This window comes from Myotis nattereri, assembly GCF_964212035.1.
Source record: "Myotis nattereri genome assembly, chromosome: 1".
Lineage (NCBI taxonomy): Eukaryota > Metazoa > Chordata > Mammalia > Chiroptera > Vespertilionidae > Myotis > Myotis nattereri.
In genome coordinates, this window is record NC_138075.1 from 124715127 (window position 1) to 124728904 (window position 13778).

The 13778-nt window shown below is 41.1% G+C and overlaps 1 protein-coding gene across 1 annotated transcript; it reads right to left on the reverse strand.

The window, feature by feature from the left end:
- Nucleotides 1-3072: 3072 nt before the first annotated feature.
- LOC308515994 (NADH dehydrogenase [ubiquinone] 1 alpha subcomplex subunit 1-like) lies at nt 3073-3511 on the reverse strand. Its single transcript, XM_081086703.1, has one exon. The coding sequence runs from the start codon at nt 3475-3477 to the stop codon at nt 3265-3267; it is 213 nt and encodes a 70-aa protein (XP_080942829.1). The 5' UTR covers nt 3478-3511; the 3' UTR covers nt 3073-3264.
- Nucleotides 3512-13778: the final 10267 nt, after the last annotated feature.

Sequence of the window (13778 nt, forward strand, 5' to 3'; positions counted from 1 at the left end):
GAGGTAGAAAAGGAAGCCCAATCTGAAGCAGCAGCAAAAAGTATTGCTCCCACAGAAGTAACAGTGGCAATTAAATACGATCGTAACAGTGACCCAGGTAGATATAATACTCCCTGTGTAACCAAGGTTGCTGTCATATTCAGAAACGAAGATGGAGAACCTCCTTTTGAAAGGGATTTGCTCATTCATTGTAAACCAGACCCCAATAATCCAAATGTCACTAAAATGAAACAATCAATATCCTGTTTCCTACATTAGATGCAATGACATATCCTATTCTTTTTCCATTTGGTGAAAAAGGCTGGGGAACAGATATTGCATTAAGATTCAGCGACGACAGTGTAATCAACAATAATACTAGACAAAATGTAAGGACACGAGTCACACAAATGCAGTATTATGGATTTCATCTCTCTGTGTGGGACATGTTCAATCCTATTTTAAATGCAGGAAAATTAACTCAACAGTTTATCGTGGATTCATATTCGAAAATGGAGGCCAATTGGATAAATTTCATCAAAGCAAACCAATCTAAATTGAGAGTTGAAAAATATAGTGGTTTGATGGATTATCTCAAATCTAGGTCCAAAAATGACAATGTGCCGATTGGTAAATGATAATACTTCCAACATCTTTTGAAGGTAGTCCCAGAAATATGCAGCAGCGATATCAGGATGCTATGGCAATTGTAACGAGGTATGGCAAGCCCGATTTATTCATAACCATGACATGCAACCCCAAATGGGCAGATATTACAAACAATTTACAACGCTGGCAAAAAGTTGAAAACAGACCTGACTTGGTAGTCAGAGTTTTTAATATTAAGCTAAATGCTCTTTTAAATTATATCAGTAAATCCCATTTATTTGGCAAAGTAATAGCTAAAATTCATGTAATTGAATTTCAAAAATGTGGACTGCTTCACACTCACATATTATTGATATTAGATAGTGAGTCCAGATTATGTTCCCCTATTAATTCCCTTTCAATGTGCATGAATTTCATGCACCGGGCCACTAGTAATTATATAATTAGAACCAGGACAGCCTGTATTTGCAGTGAGCCAATGGACTCATAACAGGAGCTAGAATATCAATTGTTATGCAATTCAAATACTGCTAAAGAATGAAATTATGAATTATAAAAGATTCAGGGATATCATATATCTATCTATATATATAAAAGCCTAAGCTACCATCCAACTATCCGACCATCTGACCATCCAACTGTTCAGTAGCTATAATGCGCACTGACCACCAGGGGGCAGACGCTCAATGCAGGAGCAGAAACCACAGGCATAGAAACATGGAAGAGACAAACGAATCTCAGAGGGAAGGATGCAGGGGGACGGCGGGAAGAGATTAACCAAAGATTTTATATGCATACTGGAGACCCAGTGCATGAAATCCATGCACTCAGGGGGAGGGTAGGTCTTTCAGCCTGGCCTGCACCCTCTCGCAGTCCAGGAGCCCTTGACAGATGTCCAACTGAGGGCTTAGGCCCACTCCCCCTGGCAGAGCCAGCCTAAGCTGTCAGCCAGACATCCTTAGTGCTTCTGTGGATGTGGGAGAGGCTCCTGCCACCGCAGCTGAGCTCACCAGCCGTGAACCCGGCTTATGGCTGAGCAGTACTCCTCCTGTGGGAGTGCATTGACCACCAGGGGGCAGCTCCAGCATTGGGTGTCTACTTCCTGGTGGTCAGTGCATATCATAGCAATGGGTCGTTCCACTGTTAGGCCGATTTGCATATTACTCTTTTATTATATAGGACTAGAGTGGTGGGGTCACTCGGCCTTGCCTGTAGGGACTGGGCCAAAACAAGCTCTCCCACACCCTTTGAGGGGTCTCATATTGCAAGAGGTCACAGGCGAGTCTGAGGGACCCCACTGGTGCATGGATGCACCAGGCTTCTAGTTACATATAATAACAACTAGAAGCCTGGTGCATGAATTCATGCACAGGTGGGGTCCCTCGGCCTGGCCAGCAATTGGGGTCGAGGGACCAATCAGGGCAGGCTGGCCAGGGGCTTGGCCGGCCACAAGAGGTTGGTTGTGGGAGCTCACTGCCCACCAGGGGGCAGCTCCTGCATTTAGCGTCTGCCCCCAGGTGGTCAGTGAGTGTCAAAGCTACCAGGCAGTCATCTGGTCATCTGGTCATAGCAATCACTTAGGCTTTTATATATAGATAATTCATTTAACTGAATCCTCTTTTTACAGTTTTGGGATAAAAGCAAGCATTTTCCAACCTAGAATTTGAAATCAAATTTCAATAAATCTGAATATAATAGCCAATCACCTTAACTAAATTTGTTTGTTATGATGAATGTTGACTTAGATATAGAAGCTCTTGGAAGAAATTTTATTTTGGTTCCCTTCTCAAAAGCCACAATGACTTTAGGAGTAAGGGGTATAGGAAACCACACTGAATGCTAAGTGTCTGCTCTATACCACTGTATCAGAGGGATGATGTGACTTACTTAATGTATGACTGTCAGCTTGATTTTTCCAATGAAATATTATTCCTCAGACTATCTTTCCAACAATTGAAAAAGAACAAAGATAAATATGCATGTGATGCTAAATAAATATCTTCAGAGAGTTACTGGGATACCTCTTACACTAAAAATCACTGCAACAATGGACTTCATTGAGCATTAGAAATATTTGAGAGAACTAACAATAAACTATGTTATTTAAAAAATATATATCCGACCTAATCTCATGTAAATAAATATGTATCCAAATATTTTTTTCCTTATTCTATATAAATAAATTTGATTTAGATCCAAATTAAACTTTTGTTAGATTTGATCTTTTTTCTCATTACTGGAATAAAATCTAAATATATGATTAACTTTAAAAACCAAGAAATATTTGCCAAATAGCCTTCAAAAGCCCTAGAAAATGAGAAAAATATTTAAAAACTTTGTAAGGCTAAATTAATAAGCTCATTTAATATGGATCATGGTACTTGTTTTATTTAAAACATTTTCATCTGCTTTAAGAGTAGGATGGTTGATTGTATCACTAGTGAGGGTAACATTTGTTACTTTCAAAAAGATGAGTCAGTACGTATATACCCTCCAAAACCTAAGGGACCATATGTTTTCATTTGCTCAGGACAGTTCCAGATTATGAGATATTCTTTTTTATTTTTTATTTTACTTTTTAACTTTTATTGTGCATTACATAATATACTGCAGAACCTTCTAGCAGGGGTAGATGAGCAAAACTGAGTTATTTTTCATTAACCAGGAAGTGCTTCCTTAATCAATATTCTCCAAACCCTTTGACACATAGTAATGATTAACTCCAGAGACTCGCTTATCTCTTTCCATCAAAGACCAGTGATATGAATAATAGGCTACCCTTTTTTCCTTGCCCCCGTTGCTGAACTTGTGAATGTGTGTGGTGGCAATGCCGGGGATGAGCAAGCACACGCCCGTGACAGCGAGCCCGGGGAGAATCTCGATCCACATCGCGGCAAGGATACCAAGGCCAGAAAAATCGAGATATTCTAAAATAATATCCATCACACTCAAAAGTGTTCACCTTACATACATCTTTTAATGACGGTAACACCTTTGTTTTCCTTTTTGTTTTTAATAAACACTAGAGGCCCAGTGCATAAAAATTCATGCACTGGAGGGGGGTCCCTCAGCCTGGCCTGCCCCCATCACAGTCTGGGAACCCTCAGAGGCGGGAGGTGACCTAGCGATTAGGGTAAGGTGATGCCCCATCACACCTTTATTGTTGCCACTGCCGGCAGTGCGAGCCTCGGTCGGCCCTGGTTACCTGAGCTTCAGGCAGCCCTGGGCGGATGGGCAGCCTCCATCCAAGTCTTGCCTGTGCCTCAGGCCAGCCCTGGGCAGCTGGGGGGCTGAGGGGACTGGGGAACCCTGGAACCAGGCACGCAGAACGTCTGGGCCTGCCACCCCAGTGGGGCTGAGGGGACTGGGCACCACTATCTTGTGGCTGTGGGCACTGCCATCTTTGAGGGCAAGACAGTCAATTAGCATATTCCCTCCTTATTGGCTGAGGGTGCTGCCATCTTTGAGGGCGGGGCAGTCAATTAGCATATTCCCTCCTTGTTGGCTGTGGGTGCCTCCATCTTTGCAACGGCATGCGGGTCAATTAGTATATTCTCTCTTTATTAGATAGGATTAAGAATTGCTGGTAGATGTAACAAATGTGAATCAATAAAATGTTATTTTGTCATCAAGCAAAACAAATCAATTCATATGCCTGTATACAGTAGAATTATACCTAATTAATGATATTTTAGGAAAATATATTCCATTATGAACAACCATTTATTATTTTTTTCTTTAAATACTTTTTTAATACACAGAATAAACCAAATTACTTTAGGGTTAAATTAGATATAGACAGGCAATGGCCTAATTAATCTATTAGAGAATTGGGAGCACCACTAAACATGTTTCATTCTGAGGTGTTTAAATGAATCTTGCAACTCTCCAGCCCTCATTTTAATGTCAATGTGTCCATATATCCTAAATTCAGAGTTATTTATTCAAGACTGCTTATGGCAGAAGTCCAGCTTCACATAGCTGTGGATTTTCCTGTCAAAGCTGAGGGCTGAGGAGATGCCTGTACCTTGTATTTTCATTTCTCCTGAAGTCTTCCACATCTCTACAAAAAATAGAGTTAACAATTAAGAATTTGACATATTTCCTATAAACCACTAAGGAAATGACAGTGCCCAATTTACTCACGGAGGATAGTCCTGATGTGACCATCTTTCAGTAGATCTAAATATAGTTTGAACCTTTCTATTTATGTATCATAAATTGTTAAGCTCTGATTTGCAAATGAAGTGCAACTCAAGCAAAAGGATGAGGCAGTACTTAACTTGATCATACATTTGCCATAAATTGCTGAGTCACACACTATTCCCCTTAATATTTGTCAAAAATGTTTTCTGTGTATTTGCACTATAATTATGAATTTTGCCTGCCTGGAGATCGAGAGTCAAGTTGCCAAGTTCTCACATTATGGAGAGGACTTTCTGGTTCAAGGAATATTTAATGAAAATCTCAGAATAAAAATAATAAATATTTTAAAAAGTAAAAACTAATGTTAATTATAGACCATAAATGGGTCAAAACACAAAAAAGCAAAATCAAAATTAAGCAAACAGGTGAGTCACATAGAAGTAAGGAGATTAGGAAATATTAAGAGAAAGACAAATTGCAAAATATAATTTTTGAAAAGTCAGTAATTAAGCATATTTACAATCTTAAAGGCAATGGAGTAGATAATGACAATTAGTGTCAGTATTCAGGGAGCTCATTTAATATCAATAGGGCTAAAGTTCACAGTTTCTCCATGGATTTAGAGGAATTAATCTGTCATATATGCATAATTAATGACAGTTATTTGAACTTTTTGCCTTTTTGTTTTATTTCTTCTTAATATTTTAAAAAACTCTTTGAAATGAGTAAAATAAAAGATGTTAATTGGTAGCTCAGTTGGTTAAAGTGTCATCCCAATACACCAAGGTTGTGGGTTTAATCCTCAGTCAGGGCACATACAAAAATCAACCAATAAATGCATAAATAAGAGGAACAAGAAATTGCTCTTTCTCTTTCTCCCTTCCTCTCCCTCTCTAAAACCAATCAATAAATTAAAACTCTTTAAGTTAATTTAAAATTTTTCAAAAGATGGTAATTGAGTAGATGTAGGATATAAGTAAAAAAAGTAAGAATGATGCAAGGGGAGCCTGGCTGGTGTGACTCAGTGGTTGACTGTCGACCTATGAACTAGGAGGTCACAGTTCAATTCCTGGTTGGGGCATATGCCTGGGTTGCAGGCTAGATCCCCCGTGTGAATGTGTGTTAGGGGGAAACTGATAGATGATACTCTCATCATTCATGTTTCTGACTCTCCCTTCCACTCTCTGAAATAAATAAAAACATATTTTGAAAAATTATGCAAGGGTTGGATGACAAAAATTCAAAAAAGAAGGCTTTGCAAAACAATGAACTTACTTTGGGCAAAGTTCTGTCTTTCGTGGCATGCAGTTGTCCAATTATAAATATTCAAGCTAAGTAATAAAAAACACAGTTTGTGATGCAAGAAACATTGGAAAGTACAGTAGGGAGCATGCAACCAAGATGGTACTAAGTTACCTGCCATGTAACTTTAGAAAAATCTGTGCGGCTAATGAGAGTTTACAAAGGCAACCCACATTGGCAAAGAGTTGGGAAGCTGTGCAATAAACTACCAGAGAGAATTCATCAGACAGTCTCTCTGAATATTTTTGAAGTACATGAGTTGTCATTTTCCCCATACAATATTGACTAGCAGTAGAAAATTAGAAAGCTTAACATAAATTTTATTCTGCATTGAGATGCTATGGTATTCAACAACTTAACTATGGTGTTCCTAGGTACAGCGATGTAGCTGTGCATGCATAACCCTTTAAGTTTTACTTGCTTAGGCTTTGCTGGACATTTTGGATTTGTAGGCTGATGTTTTCCATCAATTTAGGAAATTGTTAACTATATTTCTTCACAGATTCGTGTGTGTGTGTGTGTGTGTGTGTGTGCACGTGCGTGTCTGTGTCCTATTCTCTTTCCTCTCTTCTGCCAAGATTCTAATTAATCAAACATTAAGTTGCTTGATATTATTCCATAGGCTACTGAGTTTCCTTTTTTAGACTTTGTCTGTTGAAGTAATATTAGACTAATAAACATTAACAAAATAGTATAAGGAATTTCTGTATATTCCTTACCAGTTACCTTTTAAGGCAAAAAATTTTAAAACACTATAATGCAATTATAAAAATCAGTTAATTAAGATTGGAACTATTAACTAAGTTATAGACATTATTAAAATTCACCAATTTTCCCCTTAACATAATTTTCCTGGTTTAGAATCCAATCCATGATCCTACATTACACTTAATTGTTTTGTCTCAACCTTATCTATCTGTGAAAGTGCCCCTTTCTTTCCTTGTCTTTCTTGACCTTCATACCTTTGGAGAATTTCAAACTTTTATTTTATAGACGGTATGGGTTTGCCAATTGGTGTGAGTTTTTTTTATGATTAGGTTGAGGTTACGCATTTTGGGGAAGACTATCACATGGATTTTGATGTCCTTCTCAGTGCAATATTGGTAATCTGTATTACCATCTTTACCTAAGTTTGCAAATTTATTTGCAAATGGGTCTATAAATAGACACTGATGATTGCTTTTTTAAAATTTTCTGATAAAATGTAATTTCACCATATTTGTTATTCTGTATAGTTGTGTTTTCTACCTCTCTTACAATTATTAACATCATGACATCAGAGGAATGGTGGTGTGAGAGATCCCCTTGGTCTCTCCCCCTGAAATTTAAACAAGTTGATCAACTATAACTTAACACAGAATTCCCTGCTCAACATACAGGCATGCCTGAAAGATCTACATATTGAAGCATCTAAAGTTGGGCAAATGGGAACAAACAGGGGAGGCGAGAAGGGAGAAGAGCTCAGACTGGCCATGGATGCAGACCCGTAGCCAGGAGTTCATGGCAGACTCCATGCAGATAGAGGAGGAAACAGGCAGTAGCAGGCACTTCCTACTGCTGGGAGGAACAGAGTTGCTGTGGGCACTGCAGCTGAGAGACTGAGGCAAGGACACAGTACAGGGGTTCTGCTGCATCTACCCGCTGTCAGGCAGTCAGTGTTGCAGACAAAGAAATGGTGACATAGAGTGCTGCCATGTCTCAGACTCAAAAAACTTTCCTCCTGTGGCCCATGGTGATGAGGTATAGAGCACATTATCCACTGAGCCAAACCGGTTTCGGCTGAGGTATAGAGCACATTATCTGAAAACCAAGAACTATTACTACAGAAGAGCGATTTCTCTCTATGACTGATCCCCGGTTGGACAAATGAGGAGTACCCAAGTGGAACTGTGAGGTTGTCATTACCTAGAGCAGAGGTTCTCAACCTGTGGGTCGCGACCCCTTTGGGGGTCGAATGACCCTTTCACAGGGGTCACCTAAGACCATCAGAAAACACATATATAATTACATATTGGTTTTGTGATTAATCACTATGTTTTAATTATGTTCAATTTGTCACAATGAAATGGGGGGTCACCACAACATGAGGAACTGTATTAAAGGGTCGCAGCATTAAGAAGGTTGAGAACCACTGATAGAGGATGAAAGAAACCCCACCCCCAAGCAGCATGGCTATACTGATGGCTGCCTGTGAGGTCAGCTTTGGGATTTTACATGGCTAAAATCTTGTGATTCAGTGCCACCTACTGGAAAATGGTAGAAAGACCGCTTTATAGAAATGTGCTAGTGCCAATGTATAGATGCCTACACAGAAAAGGAGTCCATCAAATACCATAAATAACCAAGGTAGCAAGGCAGCTCAGAAAAAAATGAAAAATATCCAGAAAGCAAACTGGAACACATGAATATAAATGAAAAAGAATTCAAGACTGTAGTTCTGATAATAATGAGATGAGAGATAATAGATTCAGGCAATTAAATGCACTAAGAAACAGATTAATGGACATAACAAGTACTTTACCAAAGAATTTGAAACTTTAGAAAATAACTGAACAGAAATTCTAGAGATGAGACACTCAATAAAAGAAATTAGGAGTAAACTACTGATCATAGGAAACAGAGCTGACTAGAAGGAGGAAAGTATTAGTGATATTGAAGATAGGAACTTAGAAATGATACAGAGCATAGAAGAAATATGAGCATGAGAAAAAAATAAGATCACTATGAAAACTATCTGACTCTGTCAGAAAAATCAATCTATACTAATAAAAGGGTAATATGCTAATTAGACTGGGTCGACTGGACATCTCTGGTCATCCTGCCTTCCTTCCGGACAAAGCCACTGTGGTGGGGCAAAGACAGAGGCATTTAGGGGAGATCAGGCCAGCAGGGGAAGGCAGTTAGGGGCTATCAGGCTGGCAGGGGAGGGCAGTTAGGGCAATCAGGCAGGCAGGCAGGTGAGCAGTTAGGATCTAGTGGTCCTGGATTGCAAGAGAGATGCCCTACAGTCGGTTCCTTTGGGATTGGGCCTAAACCAGCAGTTGGACATCCCCTGAGGGGTCCTAGATTGGAGAAGGTGCAGGCTTGTTGAGGGACCCCCCCATGCACGAATTTTTTGCCCTGCGTCTCTAGTATATATATCCCATCTAATAATAGACAAACATGGTAATTGATCATATCTTCGCTACACCTCCCATTGGCTAATCAGCATGATACACAAATTAAACACCAACAAAGATGGCGGCTAATTTGCATACTGCAGGCAGGGTCGGTCAGCGCCATCCTGCCTGCCCCGCCACCATACAGGCCTGCTATTTGCCACCTGGGGTGGTGGGGTGGGACAGCGCCATCCCGCGTGTCCTGCCACCATCTGGGCCTACTATCTGTTACCCGGGGCGGCGGGCGTCCCATGTGCAACCTGACCCAGGGCGGTGGGGCAGGATAGCCTGGCTCCTTTATCATCTCAGCTTGCTCATCACAGCTCCCTTGGGGGCCTAAGTCTTTAGTCGGACATCCCCTGAGGGCTCCCTGACTGCCAGAAGGGTGTCTGACTGCAAGCTTAGGCCTGATCCCCTGGGGAGAGGGCCTAAGTTGACAGGTGGACATCCCCCAAGGGGTCCTGGACTGCAAATGGGTGTAGGCCAGGCTGAGGGACAACCCCCTCTGAGTGCACAAATTTTTGTGCACCGGGCCTCTAGTCCTATTTAATAAAAGACAAAAAAGGTAATTGACCGTACCTTCGCTACGCTTCCCATTGGCTAATCAGGGCGATATGCAAATTAACTGCCAACAAAGATGGCGGTTAATTTGCATATGTAGGTGCCAAGCAATGAAGAGAAGCTGGCTGGCCCCAGGTAGGAGCATCGAGCAAAGGCCGGCATGGTGAGCGAAGAGCAAAGAGGGAAGCCTGCTGCGCCAGCCTCCGCCACGCCCCCAAAGCCCGCATGCGGTGAGAGAGGAGCTAAGCCCCTCGCCTTCCCCGCAGGCCCCTCTCGTCGAAGAGCGAAGGCCTGGGTTCCGGGCGCCGGAGGAAAACTGGTGCCAGCAGCCAGGGGAATGGGCCCCCGAGGGGCCCCAGACTGCGAGAGGGCACAGGCTGGGCTGAGGGACCCACCCGAGCGCACACATTTTTGTGCACTGGGCCTCTAGTATATATATATAAAGGACTAAGTGACTGTTCAACCATTTGACCTGTAGCTATGACACACACTGACCACCAGGGAGAAGACGCTCAATGCACAGGCATGGAAACATGGAAGAGACTGATGAATTTCAGAGGGAAGGGGTGGAGGGAGGGCATAAAGAGATTAACAAAACATCTTATATGCACACTAGAGGCCCAGTGCACCGGTGGGGTCCCTCGGCCTGGCCTGCAGGGATCCGGCTGAAACTGGCTCTCTGACATCCCCCAAGGTGTCCCAGATTGCCAGAGGGCACAGGCCAGGCAGAGGGATCCCCACCAATGCACGAATCCATGCACCAGGCTTCTAGTATCATGATAAAAGGGACACTGCATCAAGAAGCCATAACATTTCTTAATATATATACAACCAATCAGAGAGCATCCAAATTTATAAAGCAACTTCTAAGAGAACAGATCAAAACACAATCATAGTTGGGGACCTTAATACTCCATTGACAACTCTAGACAGATCAACCAAACAGAAAATCAATAAAGAAATATTGGTGTTAAATAAAACACTAGACTAAATGGGCATAATTGACATTTACAGAACTGTTCATCCCAGAAGATTAGATTATATATTTTTCTCCAGTGCATATTGAACATTCTCAAGGGGTGACAATGCTAGCCTCAACAAATTCAAGATTGATATTATACCAAGCATATTCTCTAACCACCATGCTTTGCAATTATAAATCAAGTGCAAAAAGGAAGTAAAGAAACCCAAAAATATGTGGAGATTTTATATATATATATATATATATATATATATATATATATATATATATATATATTACTACAAATGACTGGGTCAAAGGAGAAGTAAAAGGTGAGATCAAAAGGTATTTAGAGAAAATGAGAATGGCAATACAACATATCAAAACCTCTGGGATGCAGCAAAAGTAGTAATAAGAGGGAATTTTATATCATTACAGGCCTATCTCAAGTAATAAGAGAAATCCCAAATAAAAAACTAAAATTACATCTTAAAGTACTGGAAAAAGGAGAATAAAAGCAACACAAAATCAGCATAAAAAGGAAATAATAAAAATTATACCTGAATTGAATGAAATAGAGAACAAAAAGAATATACAAAACCTTAGTAACACAAAGAGCTGGTTCTTTGAAAAGATTAATAAAATTGGAAAACCCCTGGGTAGACTCGCTAAGGAAAAAAGATAAAAGAGCCATATAGAGGAAATCAGAAAAAAGAGAAGTTACCACAGACATCACAGATATGCAAAGGATCATACCAGAATACAATGAAAGACTATATGCCACCAAATTCAATAACCTCAGAGAAATGGATAAGTTCCTAGAAATATATAACCTTCCTAGGCTAAATCATGAAGAATTGGAAAATCTAAATACATTGATCAGAACTGAGGAAATTAAAAACAATCATCAAAAACCTCCCCCCAAAAAAAAGTCCAGGACCAGATGATTCAACAGTAAATTCTACCAAACATTCAAAGAATATTTAAACTTATCCTTCTCAAAATCTTCCAAAAAACTGAAGAAGAGGCAATACTTTCTAACAGATTTAAAGATGTCAACATAACCCTGACACCTAAATCTGGCAAGAATAAAAAATAAAGAAAGAAAACCACAGAAAAATATATCTGATGAATCAGATGCAAAAATCCTAAACAAAACGCTAACAAATCAAATGCAACAATACATAAAAAAAATAATACATCATGATCAAGTGAGCTTTATTCCAGGGGCGCAAAGATAGTTCAAAATATGCAAATCAATCAATGTAATATACCAAATTAACAAAAGAAAGGTTACAAATCATAAGATCTTATCAAGAGACAGAAAAAGCATTTGATAAGATACAACATCCATTTATGATTAAAACTAGTGACCTGGTGCATGGATCTGTGCACATTGAAAGGAAATTAATTAGAAGGTGGTCGGCGGGGTGAGACTGGGTGAGATGAACTGGACACACCCTGGAGCTAACCTCCCGCGGTCCCTTCCTGGCCGGCAGCACCTGGGGTGGCAACATGGCTAGAAAAGCATCTGCAGAGTGAATGGAGTCCCTCTGCCAGGTGGGGTCCCTTGGCCTGGCCTGCGGGTATCAGACCAAACCCAGCTCTCTGCCATCCCCCAAGGGGTCCCGGAGTGCAAAAGGGCACTCTGGAAAGTTGCTGTCATACAGAGTGTGGAACACAAACACAAGTGTGCAGTAAACCAGATTCAGGGTTCATAGTGCCTCAGCCACAACATAACCTATGGCTGAAGGTGGAATCGCATGGCTCTGTAAGGAACTGGGCTTTCTCCTCGCTGGTTTTGAGGTGCATCATCCAAGAACCTCCACTGCCAAATCACTGCAGCTTGGCAGCTCCTGCGTTAAGCGTCTGCCTCCTGGTGGTCAGTATGCATCATAGCAGCTGGTCAGACAGTTAGACACTTAGCATATTAGCCTTTTAAATAGGGAGATATTCAATAAAATAGAGCCCTAGCCAGTTTGGCTCAGTGAATAGAGCAGCCTGTGGGTCTCAGGTTTGATTCTAGTCAAGGGCACATACCTCAGTTGCAGGCTCATTGCCTGGCCCTAGTTGGGGCATGCGCAGGAGACAACCAATTGCTGTGTCTTTCTCACATTGATGGTCCTCTCTCTCTGTCACACCTCTTAGAATAGCTATTATCAACAAGACAATAATATGAAGTATTGAATAGTTTGTGAAGTAAAGGGAACCATCATTCACTGCTGGTAGGAATGTAGACTGATACAGTCACTATGGGAAACAATCTGGCTAGTCATCCAAAAATTAAGAATGGAGTTACCATATGACCCAGCAATCCCTGTACTGGGTATCTACCCCAAAATCTCAAAAACATGTATTTGTAAAGATATATGCTCCACTGTGTTCATTGCAGCATTATATATGGTGGTCAAGACATGGAAACAACCAAAATGTCCTGTGATAGTGGACTGCATAAAGAAGATCTGGTACATCTATAATAATAAAAGCATAATATGCTAATTAGACTAGATGTCCTTTTGGACGTCCTTCAGGACAACCTTCCGGAAGAAGCTGGGGCTACAAGGGAAGCCCGGGTCCTGGGTGCCAGAGGCAAGCAGTTGTTGGCAGCTGGGGGAAGGCCTACTCTTGCATAAATTTCATGCATCAGGCCTCTGGATAGTATATCTATACAATGGAATACTACTCAGCCATATGAAAAGATAAATGCTGTCATTTGCAGCAACATGGATGGGCCTTGATAATATTATGCTAAGTGAAATAAGCAAGTCAGAAAAAGCTAAGAACCATGTGATTTCACTCATCTATACCCTAGGGCCATGTCCAGAGGGACGACCAAATTGGGGGGGGGGGGCAGCGGGCCTGCTAGGTCCTTAGCCTCCGGCTTGGTGGACGCCTTAGGACCTGCCTCTGCCTCAGAGGTTGACTCCAGCAGGACCTGGGGCCTCCCTTCTGTGGACCAGAGGCCGTTTTCCTGATACAGCTACCCATGTCCCTCCTGATTGATTCCCTCAGTTGTTCTTGCCCAGCAATGGACCTGGACTTTCCCTGTTCCTATGCATCAG